This window comes from Aquila chrysaetos, assembly GCF_900496995.4.
Source record: "Aquila chrysaetos chrysaetos chromosome W unlocalized genomic scaffold, bAquChr1.4 W_unloc_1, whole genome shotgun sequence".
NCBI lineage: Eukaryota > Metazoa > Chordata > Aves > Accipitriformes > Accipitridae > Aquila > Aquila chrysaetos.
Window position 1 is genome coordinate 1,404,909 of NW_024470321.1, and position 23,376 is coordinate 1,428,284.

Genomic DNA, 23,376 nt, shown 5'->3' on the forward strand with positions numbered 1-23,376 from the left:
TGGAATAAGAAACATACTTGTAAAAATATTCCAAATTTTCTCAAATGCTTTTATACATTATACATAAAAATACAATATAGATCTAAACAAAAATCATGCATTTTTAAAGTAACAAAAGACATTTTCATGCTTTAAAAACTGAGAACTATATTATTCTACTGATTATTACATTTTCATTTTTTAATTTCCTCTTAGTCTTACACCTTATGGTGGACTCGACTCAATTGATATCGTCAGCGTATATGAACAGTTGTAAGAAAGAGCACGTGATTTTCAAAACAGATGACAACAGGTACTGGAGAGGACAGCACACATGAAACTAGAAGATACAGAGTGATGCACCCCTCTACCTACTTAATAGACTACTATGACTTTCCTGGAAGATTTTGCAACATTCCCAGATAGCTAATTTAATATGGAGGTGGGAAAAGGTAGGGCAGGTGTCGGAATTTTGAAATATTTTACAAATCCATGAAAACTAGAACTTAATATGTCCATCAAATTGTGTGCTATCACTCTGGGGCTATGTTAAAGGTTATGTTTAAGACAGGCTTTCTAGTACTGGAATCGAAAGCAAGCTGGTCTGGGGTTGTGAAAAAGGATGGTAGTTAAAAGCATTGGTTAAATAAAGGTCACAACAACAGAATATAAAATGCAATATATTGATGCCTTGATAGAATATTAGGTTCTTATAAGCAAGGGAAGTATCCTACTGTTTTTATTTGTTGTAAACGTCTTTTATTTCTTCTGTATATGACAGAACTATTCAAATACCATTTTCAGGATTACCAGCATAAAAAGTTACTAGTGTCTAGTATACTTTTATCCCCCACATTTTAATTTCCAGCTGAAGGTGGAGAAGATACTTCTCCCCTCATGTAAATTATTACATTTTTCCCCTTTCTCTATGAACCGAAGACATCTCTTCCAGGAAGAGAATGCAAGGGTATAATAAAAATGTGCATTATCGACTAAAACCAAAGGTAGCAAAAGCAAATAAAACGTGCAGAATGTAAAAAAATATCTGCCCTACAGGACAAATAAGAGAAGGCTGTGTTCCTCGCGGCCGTTTGGTGTGAGAGACCGTCTGCTCCCCTCCCGTCTCATCCCCTCCCCGACGGCTGCAGACCTGGCAGGGGCGGCCTTCGAGCGCCGGGCTTGGTCGGGGGCAGCATCCTGGGAGTTCCTGCTCCACCAGCCGCTTATTCCCGGCGTGCAGCGGCGCAGGAGAAGAGTGGGAGAGGCAGCGGGAGAGACAGTCCGCCATATTTCTGCCTCACCACGCCCGCAGAGCCAAGCCATTGAAAAGCCCGGCGAGCTGGGCTCACAGTGTGCATACCCCAGTCTCTGCCTGCCTTCTCTTACTCTCTGGTGGCGCCCTTTCTACCCGCCCCCTCTCTCTTTCTTACTGTTAGGGCAGGAACGAGCCACAACAGCTCTTTGGTAGCAGCTCTCCCTGCGAGAGGGGCGAGCGACCGTGCCTGGAAGAAAGGTCCACCGTAGGAAGTTATCCCGCCAGGCGCACGCTGAGATTGCCGAGCGGAGGCAGGCTTGCCCACTTTCGGAGGAGCCCAATTATCGCTTTAGGACAGAGGGAGCGACAGGGAAGTGGGGGGGGAGGGAGGGATTAACGGCCATTAGTATTTCCGTGGGGGGGTGGTTTGCGAGGGACACTCGGGGACCGCGTTGGTTGCAGGAGGAGGAAGCGGTGGCAGAGGTAGCGGTGAGGGAAGGAGGGAGAGGGGTGACTGTGCCGAGCAGCTTGGCTTGCCTAGATAGCGCTGCTGCCGCCGCGGCTGCTGTGGTGGATGTTTTCATGTTGCTTGGTGCATAATTTAGAGGAGGAGTTGGAAGCGGCGACTATTAGAGGCAGGGAACGGGGAATCTGCTGCTGGGGGCCTCCCTCTCTTCTTGCCCGTGTGTGCCATCGAGGCAGCTCCCTGCACTTGCCCTGCAGTGCCCGGGTGGGGGCTCCCGGCCAGAGAGCGTCTGCGTCCCCCGGGGCTAGTGCTCTGGTGGGGGGTGTGTGTGTGTGCGCGCGCGCGTTTTTAGGGTGGGGGGTGGGGGTTGGGGGTTGTGTCTGAACCAGTTAGGAAGAATGACTTTGGAGTCCATCATGGCGTGCTGCCTGAGCGAGGAGGCCAAGGAAGCCCGGCGGATCAACGACGAGATCGAGCGGCAGTTGCGCCGGGACAAACGGGACGCCCGTCGGGAACTGAAGCTGCTGCTGCTGGGTGAGTGCGGGCCGTAGTCGGCACACACGCCTTAAGTGCCGCTGGGGGTGCAGCCCAGACATCGCCGCCCCGGGCTCCCTCCGGCTGGCCCCACCGGTGCGTTACATGGCGCGGTCGGTTCGGTTTCCCCCGGGCGCTCGCCACCTTCGCTGCGGGGCGGCCGTGGCGATGGCGACGGTGACCCGCTCGTCGTTCCTCCGCCGTCGCGTTGTGTGTGTGCGTCCGTGTGAAGGCTTCACGGAGGCGCTTGTAGCTGGGTAAATAACTGTGGTTCCTATGGGTGGGTTTGATATGGTAGGGAACCTGAACTTCCAAAATGGAGAGGGAAAGGATGGTTGGTGAGGGGGTTTTGGGGGAATATCGGCGATGATGGGTGTAGGAGAGTGATGTTAAGGAAGCAGATTAATGAAATAACTCGCAGGGGGAGTTGCTTTGCAGATTGATGGTGACAGGCTTTAATATCTGCATTGTTCTGTGAGCCTTGGAAAGGTTGTCGGGTCACCGGTTGCATTTTTTAAATTGTGATTTTTATTTAAGGAGGCAAACTGGAATAAGGGGCTTATGCCCGGACTGTAGACTGATTTTTAAAGCAAAAGGAGAAAGAAACCATAAAGACCCAGATGCACCCATGAAGCTGAAGAGTAACCTTAAGTATGCTGGAGGATAACAGGATCTTTAATACCTTTGGAATCCACCCACTGTTAAGGAAATAAAAATCTCATATAATTTCTCTCTAATTAAAACAGAGGTTGTTATTTTGGAGCCACAAGTGTGCAAAGGCAATGTTTGTTTAATAGGAATTTGGCTTGTGTTAAAATAAGCCTTTTGAATTAAAATACATTTGTCTATATCTGATGTGCTCTACTACATTGTGTAGTTCTTGTGGTAATACAGCTTCTGCCTTAGACTAGCAGGCATTGAAATATGTCTGCACCAGTGTTTGGTGTGTGGATGAATGGGAATGTTCCAAGTGGATGTGGGGTGTTTATGCTAAAGAATTTTGTCTTGGATCATGTACATGAAAGTAATGATTTATATTGGGGGAATAAACTGCCTTTTCAATAAGGTGAGTTGAAAGGAAGTCAGAATTTATTTTAATGCTTGCTTATTAATGTGTTATTTCCTACTTTAAATAATAGTTGGTCTTCTGTATGTGGAGAAAGGTATTGGGATCCTTAACTGATGTGGAAAAAGGAGGGGTGGAGACAGATACAATGCTACCAGTAATAACATTCTGTCTCATTTTGGCCTAATTTTTGTTTGATGGAAGTGTGTGTTGTGGCTATTTCAAGATCCAAACCCAAGATAAAATAGAGGACAGATAGCTTGCATTTGTTTAATTTTATGGATGTTTAAGTATAATTACTTAACTATATACATTTGTTACAGGAAAGGCAGTTGATGTTTGACTTGTTACTCAGGTCCAAATTGTTTCTGCATTTCCTGATTTTCTTGCAGTAATGCTAGAGGTTTCTCCCAAGTTTTTAAAAATGCATGAAACTTTTTGAATGATACCAACATATACCACCCAGAGAAGGAATTCAGAGATTTGGTTCTACAATCAGTAGTGCAGAACTTGTATTGTTTTATAAGATCCACCCACTGGTAACATTAAGTGTATGGATAATGGTAGATTAGGGCCTAATTGTGGCATTACTTTAGACCAAATGTAATAAGGTGTTTTCAGAGCAAATAGATAAGAAGCTATCACTTAGCTTTGGAGAAAACTCACTGATTGCCTGTATGAACGTTTTCTGCATATATCAGTATCAGTATAAACCATGCTTCTGAAGATGTAAGCATGATGTATGAGAAACCGAGGTAAACATTCTGCTTCATGCTTAATAGCATATCTGTATTTGAGTAGAAACCAGTATAGAAATTTTTATTGTGTACACATTTTTCATATTGTACTTTATCAGTCTCAGTCATATATTTAATTGAAAGTGTTTGTGCATGTGCAGCTGTTTAACAGTTAATAATCTCATCTTGTAAAACGCAGTATAGCAGTGAACCACTGTTGAAGTCATGGGGTTGGATAGAGATTCAAATTTCAATTTACTAAAAAAAAAAAAAGCCCCTACAACAAAACTTTCTAAAAATTTGTTTTAATTAGCGGGTTTCTCTTGGGTATCTGACAGTACTTCTTTCAGTCACTCTCACTGCTTCCCCAGCATAGTCATTTGTTCAGTTCTTAAGTTTGTGTTGTTTGGGTCATTCATATGGTTGAGATGGACAAAACCATTTTAAAAATAGGAAAATAATAATTAAAATGGTGAGACTGGGAACATAAATGTCTGAAATTGCTTAAAGTTATCCATTTTTTTAATTGACTTGACCTCTACTGTCCCATTACATATCTTTGTCCCTCAAAACTTAAAGTAGCAGTATTGCTTAACTCTATTTTATGTAAATGTTAGGCAAACTTTTTTCAAAAGTGCCAACTTCTTAGTCCCGCTTCGAAAAATGTTGTTGGACTTAGAAGCCTAAGTGGGTTAAAGGCTTTTGAATATGGGACAAAGGTATATCCTTTTGATCATAGGGAGAGAACACAGCTTAAGCTGATATGTGTTAATTGACCATGTGTGCTCTTTGAACTTGTTGCAAGTGCAGAGTAAAAGGTATTAACTCAAAAGGTTTTAAGGAACAAATGATCATATCTATGCCGCATTTTTTTTCTTGTTTAAAAATTAGATGTACATACAAATGCACATATGTAGCAAATATAAAGAAAAAATTCTGGGTCAGAAAAGAGGATTTCTTTCTTTTTTTTTTTTTTTTTTTCCTCCTTAACTTGTAGAAATTAAAGTGCTTCCTTGCAAAGTGAAATATTTCCCTCCTAACTGTGTAGGTTACTGTTACTGTGTGACACACACTATGCTGTGTACACCCTTCTTGTGTATTAATAATGATATCTTTTTACTTTTCATGGGATCAAATTGTTTAAAATGTTGAAAGTAATTTCTGGAAAACTTTTTTTGCATGGTAAGATTATTTTAAATTGTTAGTTAAAAAATAAACCCTCTCCATGATTAAACATTAAAATAACACTTTTAGGTACTGCATTGAACATCATTGTCCTGTTCTAATCTATTCTAAAAATTAAGCAAAGTATCTTTTTTATTATAATTCTAAAAAGTGAGAACTCTGACATATGCACTAAAGTGTATTACAAAGACATAGTAATAGTTCAGCTAGCATAACTTGGCTGTAATGTTTAAGGTACTTTGGAACAAATTCAGTCTTCCACTGAATTTGGTTTTCATCTCCTGTATTTTTCAAATTCTTCTGGATTTCATTACTACTGAACATTTTGTAAAACCTTATGATTGTTCTCCAGAGCATAAAGTTGTTAATATCCATCTGTTGTTTGCTGTTGTAAAAACATTTAATGTTATAGTACGAAAAAAATGAGGTGTTTTATATTGGTATGTACCAAACAATGTACAGTATTCTGCATGCTTGTGTTTTAAGCATGTATGTATGTATTTATTGTTAAGTAGTAAGAGCCATGTGCTCTAGCTTTCTATGTATATCATTTTGACTGTCATCAGTGGAAGTTTTGCCTGGTCTCAGAAAACAATGTTTGGGCCTAAATGTTAGATTGTAGCCATGAACTTTCACTATTGGACATACTATGCCTGTACACTGTATATACTTATGCATTATTTTCTCATCAGGAAAGTATCTGGAGTATCTAAGAAAATAATTAGCAATATCTTGCTAGCTATGTCTATATATCTATAAGCTTTGGCAAAATTAAGTATTGGAGGGCTTGACAGTGTGTCTGCTATTTTGTATCATGCTTGAAGGTATTGTGACATGTGCAAAACATGGCTCTTAAGGCAAAGGTATTCTTTCTATTTGAAATAGCAGATGAGTCAGTGAAGCAAGGTGTCAAATATGAGTATCATTTCATTCTCTATATGTTACCAAAGGAAACAGGTGGGAGGTAAACCATTTGAATTTAGCATGAATTGCAACTAGTCTTAACTGGAAGACTTTTTTTTGGTTCTCCAAACCTACAGGATATATATATATATGTTTGGTTGGGTTAGTTTGTTGTTTGTTTGTTTTTTTTAAATACCTGTGTTAGCTGAAAGAACTGTCCTGGTTTAACCCCAGCCGACAATTAAGCACCATGCAGCAGCTCGCTCACTCCACCCCACCCAGTGTCAGAAAAAAAAAAAGTAAAACTCGTGGGTTGAGATAAAGACAGTTTGATAGGACAGAAAAGGAAGGGAAAATAATAGTAGTAATAATAATAATAGAATATACAAAACAAGTGATGCATAATACAATTGCTCACCACCTGCTGACCGATGCCCAGCCAATCCTAGAGCCATGGTGTCCCCTGGCCAACTCCCCCCAGCTTATATACTGGGCATGATGTCATATGGTATGGAATACCCCTTTGGCTCATTAGGGTCAGCTGTCCTTGCTGTGTCCCCTCCCAGTTTCTTGTGCACTCCCAGCCTCTGCTGGCAGGGCAGTATGAGAAGCTGAAAAGTCCTTGACTTAGTCTAAACACTGCTTAGCAACAACTGAAAACATCAGTGTGTTATCAACATTATTCTCATCCTAAATCCAAAATACAGCACTATACCAGCTACTAGGAAGAAAATTAACTTTATTCCAGCTGAAACCAGGACAAGAACTCAGTGAATTAGCAAAGACTTAGACTTAGACTTAGACTTAAAAAAAACTTGAAGAGGAAGTGGGCCCATCAAGCCAACAGTGAATCTTCCTTCCCTGCTGTAATCTGAAATACCTATGCAAGTAGACATTCTCCTCTATTTATATAAGTAGGTAAACTGATACTATGCATGTTTCAGTTTTATGCACACAAGAGAAAAATGCTGATATTGGATAGTGTATTTTAATTGGCTATTTTCTTTTCTCTTCATTAAAGCAGAAAACTTAATTATTTTGAAACAGCATTGCAACCTTTTCTTATTATCTTGTATTGATCCATACTTATATTCGCACTGAACACTTGAAAATAATTTTAGGTAGTTCCAACAGTATGTATTTATGATTAGAAAACAAACAAATACTTAATATAAATCTTGATGATATGTGTTGAAACTAGACTGGTAAGTATCTCTTACTTTGGAGAAGCTGTTTCTAAGGTTATCTAATTTGATTCTGGATGACAAACACTGATATAGTCTATTATATATAGACATATACATCCATATATAAAAATAACTGGTTTTGAGGATAACATGAATTGTCATCTTGGTATCAATGTGATATCATGATTTCACATTTTCTGGAAAAGAGCATATTAATTTTTTTAATGCATGATAAAGGAATATTTTATTTTCAGCCCTTATAAAGGATTTTCTTGTGGGTTGGGTTTTTTTTGTTTGTTTTGATTTTCCTTCTTTAGAAGTGATCTACTGTAGTTAATGGAAATTAGCTTAGAACCTCAGTAGTCAAAGAATTCTGACTAACTTAATTTTGCTCATATGTCAAAAAGCCAAGGGACCCCAAATTTGTACTTCCCATTAAAAACAGTATTGAATTTGTACAGGAGGGAAACATATATGCTGAACAGAGGAATCTCTTGAGAAGGGACTTTTTGGGTATATATTGTAATGTTAAGAAATAATTCTGTGTTTTTAGCTACTTCAAATTATTTTTGTTGGTGTATAAAGGCAATGGCAATTTCATAAGGGACAGCATTTCTTTTGAAGTAATTTTGCAGAGATTGTCATATTAATCCCAGGAAGGTGTGAAAATAGCATTATAAGGTAGATGTGTGTTTCTTGCTCTGCTGAATGGAATAACACTCAGGAAAGATGTGTTCTCATACTTGAACAAGACTATGAACAACTGTTGCTAATAAAATTATGGGAAGTTTTTCAACATTCACCTTTTATTTGCTCTACTTATTCTTGCTAGTCAGACTTTTAAAATCAAGAGCAAGAAAGCAATATCAAATCTGGGGAAAGACTTGAATGTAGGAAATACTATGAAGCCATATATACGGTATTCTTAAGATCAAATAAGTAAGCGTGCAGCAGGCTTTAAGTATTGTGTTAACCCCATGCAAAGAAATGAGATACATTAATACTGAAGAGCATGAGTCTAAGTGATACTACAGTTTGGAAAGTTTTAAAAGTTACTAGGGAAGTTCCAGGAACAACATAGATGTGGGTGTTTTGGTTTTTTTTTGGTTGGTTTTTTTTTTTTCAAGCTAAATTTAAGAATAGAATAGAATACTTCAGTTGGAAGGGATCTAGAATGATCATCTAGTCCAACTGCCTGACCAATTCAGGGCTGACCTAAAGTTAAAGCATGTTATTAAGGGTATTGTCCAAATGCCTCTTAAACACTGACAGGCTTGGGGCATCGACCACCTCTCTAGGAAGCCTGTTCCAGTGTTTGACCACCCTCTCAGTAAAGAAATGTTTCCTAATGTCAAGTTTGAACTTCTTCTGACGCAGCTTTGAACTGTTCCCATGTGTCCTATCACTGGATACCAGGGAGAAGAGATCAGCACCTCCCTCTCCAATTCCCCTCCTCAGGAAGCTGTAGAGAGCAATGAGGTCGCCCCTCAGCCTCCTTTTCTCCAAACTAGACAAACCCAGAGTCCTTAGCCACTCCTCATAGGACATTCCTTCCAGCCCTTTCACCAGCTTTGTTGCCCTCCTCTGGATGCATTCAAGGACCTTCACATCCTTCTTAAATTGTGGGGCCCAGAACTGCACGCAGTACTCAAGGTGAGGCCGCACCAGCGCTAAATACAGAGGGATGATCACCTCTTTTGATCGGCTGGTTATGCTTTGTTTGATGCACCCCAGGATGTGGTTTGCCCTCTTGGCTGCCAGGGCACACTGCTGACTCCTATTGAGCCTGCTGTCAACCAGCACCCCCAGATCCCTTTCTGCAGGGCTACTCTCCAGCCACTCCTCTCCCAATCTATACTTGTGAGAGTATTTCAACTCTTAAGTCTTTAATCTGAATGTTAATTCTCTTGCTCATGTTAGAGAATGTTGGATAAGAATGCCTGAAATTATTTCAACCCATGTTTCTGGGTAAATGGGAGTTGGCCAGAAAGTCAGACAGAAGGTTTCCGTAGCAGCAAATGCTAACTTATAAGGCCAGAAAAACTTAAATGCATAAAAGTTGGGAAAGATGCCATCGTTCCTTGTACTTTTAGGAACCTATCAGGCTTGGGAAAACTGAGGATCTAATATGGGACTTTTTTTGTTTTTATTTACTCTGATACTGGATTTACTAAGCACTATGTGTGCCACTTCATGTCATAGACCAACAAAAATTAAATGCTTGTACTGGGTCTGGCTGGGATGGAGTTAATTGTCCTCATAGCAGCCTGTATGGTGCTGTGTTTTAGATTTGTGACTAAAACAGTATTGATATCACCAATTTTTTGGCTACTGCTGAGCAGTGCTTTCACAGTATCAAGATTTTCTCTTTTTTTCCCCACTCTGCCCGCCCCCCCCCCCGCAAGTGAATAAGTGTGTGTGTGTGGGTGGGTAGGAAGTTTGGAGGAGACACAGACAGGACAGCTATTCCATAACGTATGATGTCATGCTCAGCAATACAAGCTCTGGGAAAGAAGGAAGAAGGGGGGAAATGTTCATGGTTATGGCATTTGTCTTCCCAAAGAACCATTGTACATGCTGAGGCCCTGCTTTCCAGGAAGTGGCTGGACATCTGCCTGCTGATGGGAAGTAGTGAATTAATTCCTCTTTTTGCTTTGCTTGCACGTGTGGCTTTTGCTTCACCTATTAGACTGTCTTTATCTTGATCCACAAGTTTTCAGCTTTTGCTCTTCTGATTCTTTTCCTCATCCTGCTGTGGGGGGAGTGAGCAAGTAACTGGGTGGGGGCTCAGCAGGAGCAGGGAGGTGATTGTTCCCCTGTACTCGGCACTGGTGAGGCCGTACCTCGAGTACTGTGTTCAGTTTTGGGCCCCTCACTACAGGAAAGACATTGAGGTGCTGGAACGTGTCCAGAGAAGGGCAACAAAGCTGGTGAAGGGCCTGGAGCACAAGTCTTATGAGGAGCGGCTGAGGGAACTGGGGCTGTTCAGTCTAGAAAAGAGGAGGCTGAGGGGAGACCTTATCGCTCTCTACAACTACCTGAAAGGGGGTTGTAGTGAGGTGGGTGTTGGTCTCTTCTGTCAGGTGGCTGGTGATAGGACAGGAGGAAATGGCCTCAAGTTGCAGCAAGGGAGGTTTAGGTTGGATATTAGGAAAAATTTCTTTACTGAGAGGGTTGTCAAACATTGGAACAGGCTGCCCAAGGAAGTGGTTGAGTCACCATCCCTGGAGGTATTCAAAAAGCACATAGACAAGGCACTTCAGGACATGGTTTAGTGGGCATGGTTGATGGTTGGACTTGATGATCTTAAAGGTCTTTTCCAACCTAAATGATTCTATGATTCTATGATTAGCTGCTGGCCATGGTCAACCCACCACAGTGTTAAAAATAAAGGAATGGCTTATGCATCTTCAGCAGGTTCTGAGGGGGAGGGGAGAGAGTGAATGTGAATGCCTGAGGGTTAATCTTCTACAGTGGCAAGTAGTTGAACTTGTGGCCCACTATTTAAAGGTGTTGAGCATTCACCTGCCCATTGGCTTTTAGAGGGTCAATGTGGGTGTATGAATTCACCTGTACAGAAGCTTTTGCGATATATATGAACCTGTAAGAGAAAAGACGACTCTGTGATATTTTTTTTTTCTTCAAATAGGAAATGTATGACCAAGACCATTAATTTTAGGGCAAAAAATGCAGTCTTGAGCTAAAAATTCTTAGAGATGGAGGTACTTGCACAATTCTTGGTATATTATAAAAAATAATTTTCCCCTGTAAAACATTGTCCCTGTTCTTAGCTTGGATTTATCCAGGATTTACTTCTAGTCACTTGTTATTATATCTTGTTTATTTTGACCTCTGATATTAGATATCTGACCAGTGGACACTTAGAAACCGAGACCAAGATACTCATTAATCTTTGTATCTATTCTGAAGCTAAATTAATTGATTTCCTAATGCTAACTGTAGGGTGAATTTTTGAATCCTTTAATCATTCTTATAGTTCTGTTTTTAATCCTTTCTAACATTACTTCTGAATTACAGACAATGAGAAATGAACACTGAGTCGTATATATTCTTTACTACAAGTACAGAAGTAAAATTTCTCTTCTGCTAGTTGAGATTTCTACAAGGAATACAACAGCCTTTTTAGTCATGGCATCAAACTATTTGTGTTTAGATGACTATCTACCATAACTAAAATATTTTTCAAATGAATTGCTTTTCAGGGTGGATTCATTCATCATTTGCAACGTGCTTTCTCTGTTCCTGTATAGTTAACCTTACATTTAGCTGTATTCAGAAGCACAGTCTCTGCCTGTTCCTGGTTTACGGGTTATTCCAATTACTTCACATCATATCCTCTTCTTAATTTACCAGTTCACAGCTTTTGTGTCACCTATAGGTATTGTCAGTAATAATTTTAGATTTTTCTTCTATCTTGTGGGTAAAGATACTTAAGTTTCTTATCAGGATGGGGGTATCACTGGGATCCTATTAGAAACAGAGCTGTCCGAGGACTTTCTCTTATGTAATTTAATACTTACTGCTCAAACAACTCTAATGTGTGCTACGTTTGTTTGTTGTATGACACCAAATCAGTTGCTTAGCAGAAGTCTAGTTCCTCAGAACTGCTGCATTTATAAACCAAACCATTAGAACTGTTGTAACTGCATAACTCTTGGTATGCAATCTGTCTCTCATCCCATTCCCATCCTTGTGTGGTGGTGGTTTTTTTTTTTTTTTTGGTGATATTTCAAGACTTATAAGGCAGGAGGGCTTCTCAGTCAGTTCTTCTAAAACTCTTTGATAAGAGGTGTCTTGACCTGCTGAGTAACAGTGTTCTAACTTTAGTAACTGCTCTGTAACATCTTCAGTAACTGCTGTAGTGGAAACTCTTTCATTGTCACTTTAAATATGATCTGTGTTTCCCTAAAAACAAAATAAATATTTACAAACTATGTGTGAATTTTCTATGTTAATATCCATTTAGTAAAGGACTAATGCTGTTTTAAGTATTTTTTTTGTATGAAAATGTGAAGTTTAAAAAACAACAACAAAAAATAATCTCTGGAACCCTTGAGTTCTTAATTTGACTTTTTTTTCCTCTCCCCCCCCCCCCCCCCCCCCCCCCCCCCCCAATTTTTAATACTTCCCAAGGTTTTGGCTTACCTATTTCAGCTTTCTCTTTTTATCTCCCCTGTTATCCAGACTGCTTTTATTGTTTTTCAGGCTTGCTTGTTTTGTGGAATTGAGGCCCTCTAGCTAATTAATGAAGTGTTCTGAAATGACTCTCAGTTGTTCCCATTTTAAATTTAAATGCAGTTCTTCTCACTCCTAATTCTGTTGGCTTTTGTTCAAGTATCTCTCATGAAACAGGAAGTATTTGTACTACTGGTTTTGGACTTCTTTTGCTTGCACATAGCAAATGTAATCGAGTCATGATCACATCCTCTAAAAGTTACTTTTTACTTCAGTTCTGCCACAAGTTCTTTTTCTTACTATGCTAAGATGTATTTCTGTATGGTGCTTTTCTGTGTTAGAAAATTATAATTTCTGAAATACAGAAATTCCAAGGTCATTTGCTTGAGACTTTTAGCATCAGTTACGTACCCCTGGGAGACTATTACCTTCTTCCCTTTTCATTAAACTTAACTGTTTAAAGAGCCCCACTTAGTTGTCTGTCAAATCAGCTGTGACTTGGTCATCTGTCATGGCTCCAGCTTTTGTATTAATTTTTGTATCTATGTGGTGGGTTGACCCTGGCTAGATGCCAGGTGCCCACCAAAGCCACTCTGTCACTCCCCCTCCTCAGCTGGACAGGGGAGAGAAAAATATAACAAAGGGCTTGTGGGTTGAGATAAGGACAGGAGAGATCACTCACCAATTACCATCACAGGCAAAACAGACTCAACTTAGGGAAAATTACCTCAATTTATTGCCAATCCACCAGAGTAGGTTAATGAGAAATAAAACCAAATCTCAGAACACCTTCCCTCCACTCCTCCCTTCTTCCCGGGCACAACTTCACTCCTGGATTCTCTACCTACCCCCCACAGCAGTGCAGGGGGACAGGGAATGGGGTTTACGGTCAGTTCATCACACGTTGTCTCTGCCACTTCATCCTCTTCAGGGGCAGGACTCATCACACTCTTCCCCTGCTCCAACATGGGGTCCCTCCCGCAGGAGACAGTCCTCCACAAACTTCTCCAAGGTGGGTCCTTCCCATGGGCTGCAGTTCTTCACGAACTGCTCCAGCATGGGTCCCTTCCACGGCATGCAGTCCTTCAGGAGCACACTGCTCCAGCGTGGGTCCCCCACGGGGTCACAAGTCCTGCCAGAAAACCTGCTCCAGTGTGGGCTCCTCTCTCTCTGTGGATCCGCAGGTCCTGCCAGAATCCTGCTCCAGCACGGGCTTCCCACGGGGTCACAGCCTCCTTCGGGAACCCACCTGCTCTGGCGTGGAGTCCTCCACGGGCTGCAGGTGGATATCTGCTCCACTGTGGACCTCCATGGGCTGCAGGGGAATCTTTGCTCTGGCGCCTGGAGCACCTCCTCCCCCTCCTTCTTCACTGACCTGGGTGTCTGCAGGGTTGTTTCTCTCACATGTTCTCACTCCTCTCTCTGGCTGCAGTTTCTGTGCTGCCGCAACTTTTTTTTCCCCTTCTTGATTATGTTATCCCAGAGGCGCTACCACTGTTGCTGATTGGCTCGGCCTTGGCCGGCGGTGGGTCTGTCTTAGAGCCGGCTGGCATTGGCTCTGTCGGACACAGGGGAAGCTTCTAGCAGCTTCTCACAGAGGCCACCCCCATAGCCCCCCCGCTACCAAAACCTTGCCATGCAAACCCAATACAATCTATTAGAATTTAAACTGAAAACCTTAAATATCACTGGCTAGAAGCCAATTTTCAAGCACAGAAATGTTAATCGCTGAACTTTCACTCATGTAAATCTTTGCTTCAGTTATACTTCCCTGTTCAAATTTAATCTGAATATTAGCTAATTTTTGGGTTTATCACCTACACATCTAGCATTTTTGTACAGGCAGTTGAATTTCCTCTATTAATTTGATGCTTTGTTTAATTTTAATCTTATTATTTTTTTTTTTTTTCTGCCAAATAAGTGCACTATTGTTTTCCCTCTCAATCTTCCCTTTCAGTAGTGAAATGATACTCTGGCCTCTTTGGCTGGTCTGTCTTTCTGAATGTTGTTCCTTTTAACAATGAGAACTATCCAAACTCCACAACTCCATCTTCCATATATGTCCAGTGACTGTTCCCCAAAACAAAACTCTCTATCGTATATTCTTTACCTGTCCAGGAGTTCACCTCTAGGTGTTGTGGTGGTTTTTTTTTCTCCTGATATGGAACAGGATTGTTGTTTAAATTGGGTGTCAAGCTAATAAATGTGGGGTGTTTAGATATTTATGATTTGGAAGAATCAAAATTATTGGTTTGATAGTAAAACTGAAGTATCATCAGTGGATACTCACAGATGACATGTTCACATATGTTCAATTTTGCTGTCATTGTCTGTGTTAAATATAGTTATGCAAGTCCCTTGATCTATTGTCAGGGATCCAAATAGAGTGCACTTTAATGGAATAGCTATCCCAGCCGTATGCACCTACCCCTTGGGATACCTGCACATTTATCTTATGTACTATATGCACTGTGCTCGTGGCTCATGTACCTCAGGAGCACTATATGACTATACACCAATGCCTTTGTGCAAGGGGCAATGCTTGGTGAATGTTGGCAGCAGCTATTTAGCACTTCTGTGAAATATGAAAAAAGTGTCATGTTACACCTTGAGAAACAGTGACTTTGGAGGACTGTTATAAGGCCTTCTGCATTGTCTGCAAAGGGTTCAAGTGTGTCCTTAACAGCTGTGTGGTTCTCCTGAAGGAATTGAATGCTCCAGGACTTAACTGCAAGTGGAAGAGTCTGGGATGCTTACAGTATACCTTTTCTCTCTGATCATAGTCTAGCTTTTGGTCATGGCCAGACTTAATCTTACCAAAATTAGGATTTGGGGCCTGTGGGACTACGTTGTCCTATGTGCTTGTGGTGACCAGCAGGTTGTGCATAATTTTCATATGTGGATGAACACAGCTGAAGCATGGTTGGGATTTGACTCCTGCTCTCCAGCACTGACACATGCAGCCTGAGCTCCTTTACCCCCTGGAAATTAGTTTCCTCGTCTAGTAGAACATTTAAACCCCTGACTCATTCTGCTTGGTGGGCAGGGATTTTGGGGTTAGTGAGTCCACAGTGAATGTGCTGCAGCATCATCTTGCAGATGTGTATGAGCTATGTTGCTAGTTCACCCAGACCTTTAATTAGCGTGGCTGGAATCTTACTATGCTGCCCCTCACTTATCAGTTGCTCATGTGCTAAAGGATTTAAAAAAGATTATTTTGCAGACACTCCTGGGCCACTGTGACTGGCTACTTGAGGAAAATTAGTGAAACCCTTAGTTCTGCAGTTTGGAGGGCTTCCAGCAGTAGTAAGCCAGTACACTTCTCAGGGAATAGCAGCCTCTGTGCCGGTAATCTATCATGTGGGGTAGACAGCAGGATATCTTGTTACTCTGGATTATGGGCTCTATTGGGTAGCCTAGGTCTATGTTTCAACTGAGCCCTGAACATCTACAGGATTGAGGCAGAATGTAGCTTCAAGTAGTTGACTGTAAGCCAAGGCACCTTCAGGACTGACCTGGTGTCAGTATCTCCAGTGTGGTCAGCATCATTGTGCAAGGGGTTTGGCAAATAATTACTAATGGAGTGGTCACAGCAGGACTGAGACCTTCCAACTCAGGTACACACAGGTTGGCAATGCCCTTAATGCCGTATGTGAAGTACTTAATGATACTGTGCACATAAGCCCAGGTCAGTACCAACACATCCTGATAAATAATGCTTGATCATGATAAAAAACTTGGTTCTTCTGCCCAGTGCTCAGGTGCTCTCTGTCTACTGCCAGCAAATTCCCTTTGTGCACAAAACAAAAACTTTTTTAGGTAACACAAGATAAAAACACTCTCTTCTCTTTCCCTCCCAACACTCTCGCTAACATAAATGTGCTACAAAGTCAGGAGATCTTGCAAAGGCCAAGATCTATCTGTAGGTTCCTTTTTTAATGTAAAACTGATGCTCAGTGCTCTTATGGTAACTAGGCAGTGAAATCCTTGAAGAGGGTTAGGCCTCAACAAACAGGAGATCTCCTTTAGCCGTCAAGTAGTCATGCTTGGCTCTTTGCCATTATTTTCTAAAAAGGGCAGGCAGACTTCTGATTTTTCCTTTTATATCCCTGTGTTTTGTTTTTATTTGTAGTGATCTTCTGAGCCCTCAATCTGTGGAACTTCTTTGCATCTTGAGCTGAAAAAGCAAATAATGACAAGTCATTTCCCAGGCTCTCCTTAGCTGTTTCCAATAATGGCTATTAGTGGAGTTGGCTTTTTGATGCTATACTATTTTCTTTCTCTCTGAAAATCCATAAATGATAAGAAAAAATCCATTTGAATACTGGATTATCTTTTTCCTGTCCTTTCCCAGTAGCCTGCTTTAAATGTACTAAGGCCTTTGTTTGCTATAAAGATTTGTCTTTCAGTCTCTCTTTCTCTACAGAATAAATTGTTTAAAAAAACCCCACACAAAATAACTTCCATATTATTGAATAGAAGAAATGGAAAAAAACCTTGAAGCTTTAGGTGTGCACTTTTCCTCCAGCCAAGTATAGTGAACCTGTTAGTTTTCGAATATATCTTCTCCTATGATGAAGTACTCTAGAATATCCCAGGTTTCCTTCATTGAGAGGACTGTAATGAGGAAGTCTAGAAATTAAGTTTAGGATTGCAGTTGTAAATGAAGGTTTTCCTGCCATTCTCCTTTTTTATTCAATTGCCTTACTAATGAATCCTCTTTCTGGAGATCATGGGTCAGGATCTTTCTCACTCTCTTCCAATTTGGATAGTTTAATTGAAGAGATTAAGTCTATAGGAAGGCTACTTAAAACCAGACAGGAAATATTTAATTATTTTCCTTAGCATTTTCTCTCAGAGCAGAGGGGAAAATGATTCTCTCCAAGTCTTTTTGAAGTGGAAGACCTCCCTGACCAATTGATATTGCAAATTCAAGCATTTAATGCTTTCACAGTAATCTTGTTCTGGATTTGGGCAGTCCTTTAAGTCTGTCAGCAAGCAAGGTAGATTGTTTTTCTAATAATGCAGACTATTGCAATTCTATATTGTGACATAAATGTCACCTAGGAGTGTTTCTTCTTTTCTTAAGCTAACAGTATCTCTGTAATGATAAATATTGTGGGTGTTATTCTCCTCCCAGTAATCTCATTGTAATTATAATTCTTCATAAAAATGCTGGAAATGACACTAGGCTTTGTTCCTGGATCAATTTAATGGATCCACACTCACCATCATTTCTCAAACAAAACACTGATTCAGGCTGATCTAGGTTTTGGGTGTTGGGTTTTTTTTGGTAGTGGTGTTTAGTGTTTGGGTTTTTTGTGTGTGTGTGTGTGGTTTTTTTTTTCTTTCCCATTTGCTTTATAGCGCATTTGATATTGTAAATTATCAGGGAGTCAGACCAACATTGCAATTTGTCTTTGAACCACTTAATTACTATGGCTTGGATCTTGCTGGATGATTCTATTTCTAAATGATCAGGAGTTTGCCTTCAACTGAGGACTCTGGGTCAGTATTTTCATATAACAACTTTTTTCTTTGGAAAAGTATCATACTTGACACTAAGTATTCGAGTTGGGGGAGGAGAGAAGAGGAAGGAGATATTACTCTTGTAGATGATACTGTTCCCCATCTATCTTATTATCCAGTTTATACGCTGAGATGGAGAAGTGACCAAGGTACCAAAGCGGTAGCTTTTAGTAATTTATGTTGCACTAGAAATGCTTGCCAAGGAGTAGTAAGATTTTCACGTTACCCAGACTTCACTAAATGTCTGAACTAAGCTTCACATTTAAATATATTGGGAACATCATCTTGTTATAATTCCATTAAAAATTGCTATTTATAGGACTTCCTTGAAAGATGCAACAAAGGATATAAATATAGAGATTTCTGTAAACTAGTTTGCATGAGTAAAACAGCAGAGTAATCCAGCAACTATTGCTTGTAAATATTTCTGAAGCTTAGAAATGTTCATGAAGAATTAGACAAAAAGTTGTGTTTTAAATAAGTTGCAATAGTTCAGAAAATGAAAGGAACCAGAAGTCAAGAAAACAAAATATAACAATTAAATATAGCTATTCAAAAGTGAGGGGGGAAAGAAAATTTACAACAGTTTGCAAAAATGCAGGTGACAAAAATGCTTTTATTTCACCTGTAGCATTGTGTGGCTGTGTTGAAAAGAACCTAGTTAATCAGCAAATCTACCCTTTCATTATCTGTATATGCTGTTTGCATGTGTCAGTTGTCTGACGGAAGCAATCTTCCGCAAGAGGATGGGGTTGATCTTGCTGCAGCTGGAAGAAATAATCCTAGTTTCAGCACACAGTCTGCTGCCCCCAGTGCTGGCTCTGGTACTTAGCAGACCCCTCATTTCAGCTCTCTAAACTGGCCGAAAACTTTTCACCCTTTTGTACTGATTACTGAGAGGTGCTAATATTTTTGGTGGCACCGGTAGTCATTTGTTCTGAAAAACCTTATTATGAGATGTTCTAGACTATGCAGTCATACTGGTGTTTGGAAATAATTTTGACTAATATTTTTGAATGTGTATATGGAAGGTCCTGTCACTGTCTCCTCTAAATGTCTGTTTAAAACCACTGAAATTCAAGGCGTTTATTTCTGGTACATCTGTCTTTAGTTACTGGCTCCTCACACTGCAGCTATTGGCAGACTTGCACACCTGAATGCATGCATTTATCCTCATCATGTCACATTGTGTAGATGAAGAATCTATTTCAAGTGATTCCAGGATTCTCAGAGAGAACTGGGTCCTCCATCAGGGAGCACTTCAGTACCTGACTTATTTGCCCATTGACCTGATTTAGAAGCCTAGGCAGAATAGGATTAGTGAGTAGGTACATGTATAAATAATAAGAACTGTGAGGTCAAGGCAGAATCAGAAGCCAGGACTCTACCTTTTGACTGATGGTGAGAACATGGTTCCTTTTATCTGATGATGCTTCCTACTTTTTAATACATGGAAGGAAGATATACTGCAGTGTAGACTGATAGTGAGTTTGCTTTCTTGAGAGATTGAAGATAGGAGTTTGAATTGTATTAGGCAAATGAATTAAAACTTTTCCACATTCAGCATGACTCTGCTAAAGACTAAGCTGTTTTATGCAGAAGAGGTTATTGCCTCCTGTCTGTATTTTGAAGCAGAGAAATTGCCCTCACACTGTATGACAAGCTTGCTTTGGTAGATAAAACTCTGGTAAAAAGATGTTTTAGTTTCTGGACTCTGGTGCTTAAGAATGTGGGACTAAACTCCTTTGTCTTGTCAACAATGGGATGCTTTAGGATGTCAGAAGCAAAATCCTAACCTTCTGGGGACCTTAAATGTCAAAACCAGAGGCAGTATGGATTTTGCACAGTAGAAATACAGAACAGCAGAGCAGATATGTAGAGACTTTGCATTTGTGGAGTTGGGCCTAAATCCCAAACCATTCTTTCTTTTCTTGTTGCTGTGAAGGGAAATTCAGACTGAACATGTCTTACAGTCGTTGACAAAGGCCCCGCTAAGGATAATCAGTGAAATTCTCAAAAAGAACAGCAGGATGCACATCTGGAGTGTAAGTCAAAGCCTCAGTTCTGAGCCCTAGTTTCCAGGTAGAAAATGTGTTCTCATCACATACCTAATGAGTGACTTTTTGTAATAGTATGTGTATTGCTCTATCATCTTCTGCCTCACATTCAGGGGTCTGCAAGTTTGGGTCTTCAGATTCACAGCAGACTATTGCTGTACTGCCAAATCTGACTAGTTAAGGAACTTTGGAAGCCTAAATATAATGCTAAATAGATATGTTAAAGATATTTTTGAAAAAGCTGTTTTGTTAATTAATATCCACACATTCCTTACATAGTCTTTGGTCAAATTAAGCAAGAATTAATAAATAGAGTAGATTAACAAAATACTAGCTGGTATTTGTTGCTTCTGGTTTTGTAGCAATGACATTGAGAAGGGTTCAGTTAATTTTTTTTTTTTTTTTTTTTATTCCTGGTTGGTAGGTATTAAATATCCTTCTCAGGCCTATGAAAAACTTTTACTATATAAAGGGCAGACTTCTACTTTACAAAGCAGTATCCTAACTAAAATCAACAAACGCACTTTGTGTGGATGTGTCAGAATTTTATCAACTTTTATGAAATAAATATGCTATGATCAGAGTTTAATCAACTGGAACAAAGTTTAACAATAGAGAAATTGAAGATATTCCAAATTAATTCTTGCTTTCATTCTGCTTTCTTTTTGGATGGTAACAGCTCAATAGTATTTGTAATAAAAGGGAATAGTTATTTAGCACTTTACATGTTCAGTGTGTTGTACATCCACTAGCTAATCAGTCTGTCACCTTGGTGAGGCAGGTAAGTAGGTAATTATTATCCCAGTGATTGTAGGTGGGGCAATGGAGACAAAGGCTATGTCTACATTAGCAAGTAGTGTGGACAGGAGAGAGTGGGTCTGTAGGGCAAAACAGTACGTGTTGAGATCCTGATGTCCATGTTCCAGGGCTTGGGGTTGTTTGGTTTTTTTTGCTTCATACCAAGTCTAGTCTGATCTCAGGGACTAAATGCCTATTTGTGGCTAGAATGTATTAAGTGTGGTCTTGGAGTACATCTTTCAAGATGTACTTAGTTTCCATTTCCCTTCTTAATTTCATTCTAAAGGAATCCAGTTCCTCACTTGGGGATTCTTAGTTGCTAATGAATAGTATATGCATAGTAAGCAGGGACAATCGGGAGGTTCACTTCAAAAGTGTGCTCCTGAACCTAACTTAGGTCCAAAGGGATACTCTGGACAGTGATTTCAAGTGGGAGTTTTGCCATGCCTACAGACTGAGAAAGCCAAGCATTCATTTACGGTTGGACTCGATGATCTTAAAGGTCTTTTCCAACCTAAACAATTCTATGATTCTATGATTTTCAGAGCTGCTAAGCACAGCTCAAGTGGCAAAAGGCTTATGTTTGCTGGACATCTCTAAGTAGTGTTTTATGTACACAGAATAAAAACTTGGCCCTAGTGATTGAATACTACTTTGCACAAAAGTGGTAGAACTGGCATTTCACCTCAGGAACTTTCCTTCCCTGTTAGTGCTGGGTGATAATGAAATATTAATCCTTTAAATAGATCGATTTAGTTTTAGAAACATCTGTTAATTACATCTGATTCTCATGAAGAACTTGAGCTGCGTATTCTCTTTTTTCTGTATATCAGTGTCAGTAATAACATCAAAATCATTAGTCTGTTAGGTGAAAACACTTTGAATGTTTTGTACTCTTTATGGTATTTCTATATTTTAAATTGTCTAAGCCATTGATGGTGTTTCACTTGTCCATTGCCTTGCTTTCCACGTTAGACTGTAGAAAGTTTATATGGTAACCTAATTGATTAGGGAAGTTTTTATTCTTTGATCAGACAGTGTCAAAACTATTCAGTTATTTGTCTTTGTTGACACCTAAATTACCAGTCTTTTTTTGTTTGATTTGACTTCCTTTCAGGTAATGGTTATAACTACTGTCAATTCACATCACTGAATTCAAGGGAAGCATCAGTGAAGTAGGAGACGAGAATTAATGTTTCTGGTGTTTTTAAAAATAAGAAAGCAAGCAGGGAAAACTGCAAACAAAATTTTCAAGCTGTCTTTGTCAGGAAGAAACAAAAGACAGCTCCCCTTCTGCTTCTCTTTGCATGTGCATGTATATTCACACAGCCTTTAAATTAACTTTGACCTAGGCGATATGTGTAGCTGCACAACAGTATTCTTAGATTGAGAGGTTTGAAGTTGACTTTCCCATGTGTTAGTTCTAAGTCTACCAAAATGACCCTGACTTCTGAATTTTCTCCTACACTTAAACTGGGCCAGGTGTCTGTAACTTGATTTACAATTATCTTTTACACGTTTCTCAGAAGTGCTTTACAAAGGTTATTGGTCACCAATAAAAGTGGAAAAGGAACAGTTTAAGTTAATAAAGAGATGGGAAGCTTTTGGTCAGATAGATAATAGAATAGGTTGAGTGTTGGAGAAGTGTGTCTCAGAAAATATCCTAGACTAATTAGAAGGGAAAAAAAAAAAATCTTACTCAGCTGAGTTTGTAAGGAAGTGAACTATTACACTCTAATGTTATAAGAGTCAAATACTCCCCTAATTGTGGTCTTGACAGCAAAAGGCTCCCATCCTTAGGTAGGCTATAGAACATTGCTATAGGTGATGTATTATTTTTAAATAATAAGAAAAATAGTTGTTTATTAAGTGAGATGAAGAAGACAAAGCAAATTGGGTGGAAACTGAGACAAGACTGGATTTGGACCTAGGAAATGAGCTAGCTGAATTCACAGGACATGGAAATATAAAACATGAACGTTCTTGTCGATCATTCTCCAACTTCATGGACCAAGAGAATCTCAGACAATTTTTCTCTTATGGTTTCAAAGAAAATTAATAAATATCTCCTGAATTTAATTAGAAAGATGATAATTTCAAGTAAACAAATCATAGTGTAATTGCATCATGTATTAGTTTCTAAGATTACCAGTTAAATTCATAATGGTAAATATGAATAGATGCATCTTTTTATGTTAGCAATCCTTCCTAGCAAAAGCCAAGACAACATTATTCTTTAATAACATCTCTTTCCCTGTATTGGGTTTACATGGGGGGGGCTGCGGGGGTGGCTTCTGTGAGAATTCATCAGAAGCTGCCCCCATGTTGGGCAGAGCCAGTTTCGGCCGACTCCAAGATGGACCCGCTGCTGGACAAAGCTGAGACAATCAGTAAAGCTGGTAGCGCCTCTATGATAACATATTTAAGAAAGGGTAAAAAAACACTACACAACAGCAGCTGAGAGGAGTGAGGAAGTGAGAGAAA

At 39.9% G+C, this 23,376-nt stretch overlaps 1 protein-coding gene across 2 annotated transcripts in view; it reads left to right on the forward strand.

Annotated features, from left to right (window-relative positions):
* Positions 1–1,673: 1,673 nt before the first annotated feature.
* The window catches only part of LOC121232877 (guanine nucleotide-binding protein G(q) subunit alpha), a 129,231-nt gene continuing 107,528 nt past the window's right edge, over positions 1,674–23,376 (forward strand). The window contains exon 1 of one of the 2 annotated variants that reach the window (XM_041121378.1): positions 1,674–2,234. In XM_041121378.1, coding sequence (XP_040977312.1) covers positions 2,099–2,234 — 136 coding nt within the window. In that variant the 5' untranslated portion in view covers positions 1,674–2,098. The remainder of the gene's footprint in view (positions 2,235–23,376) is intronic. The other variant, XM_041121379.1, reaches the window with a different exon arrangement.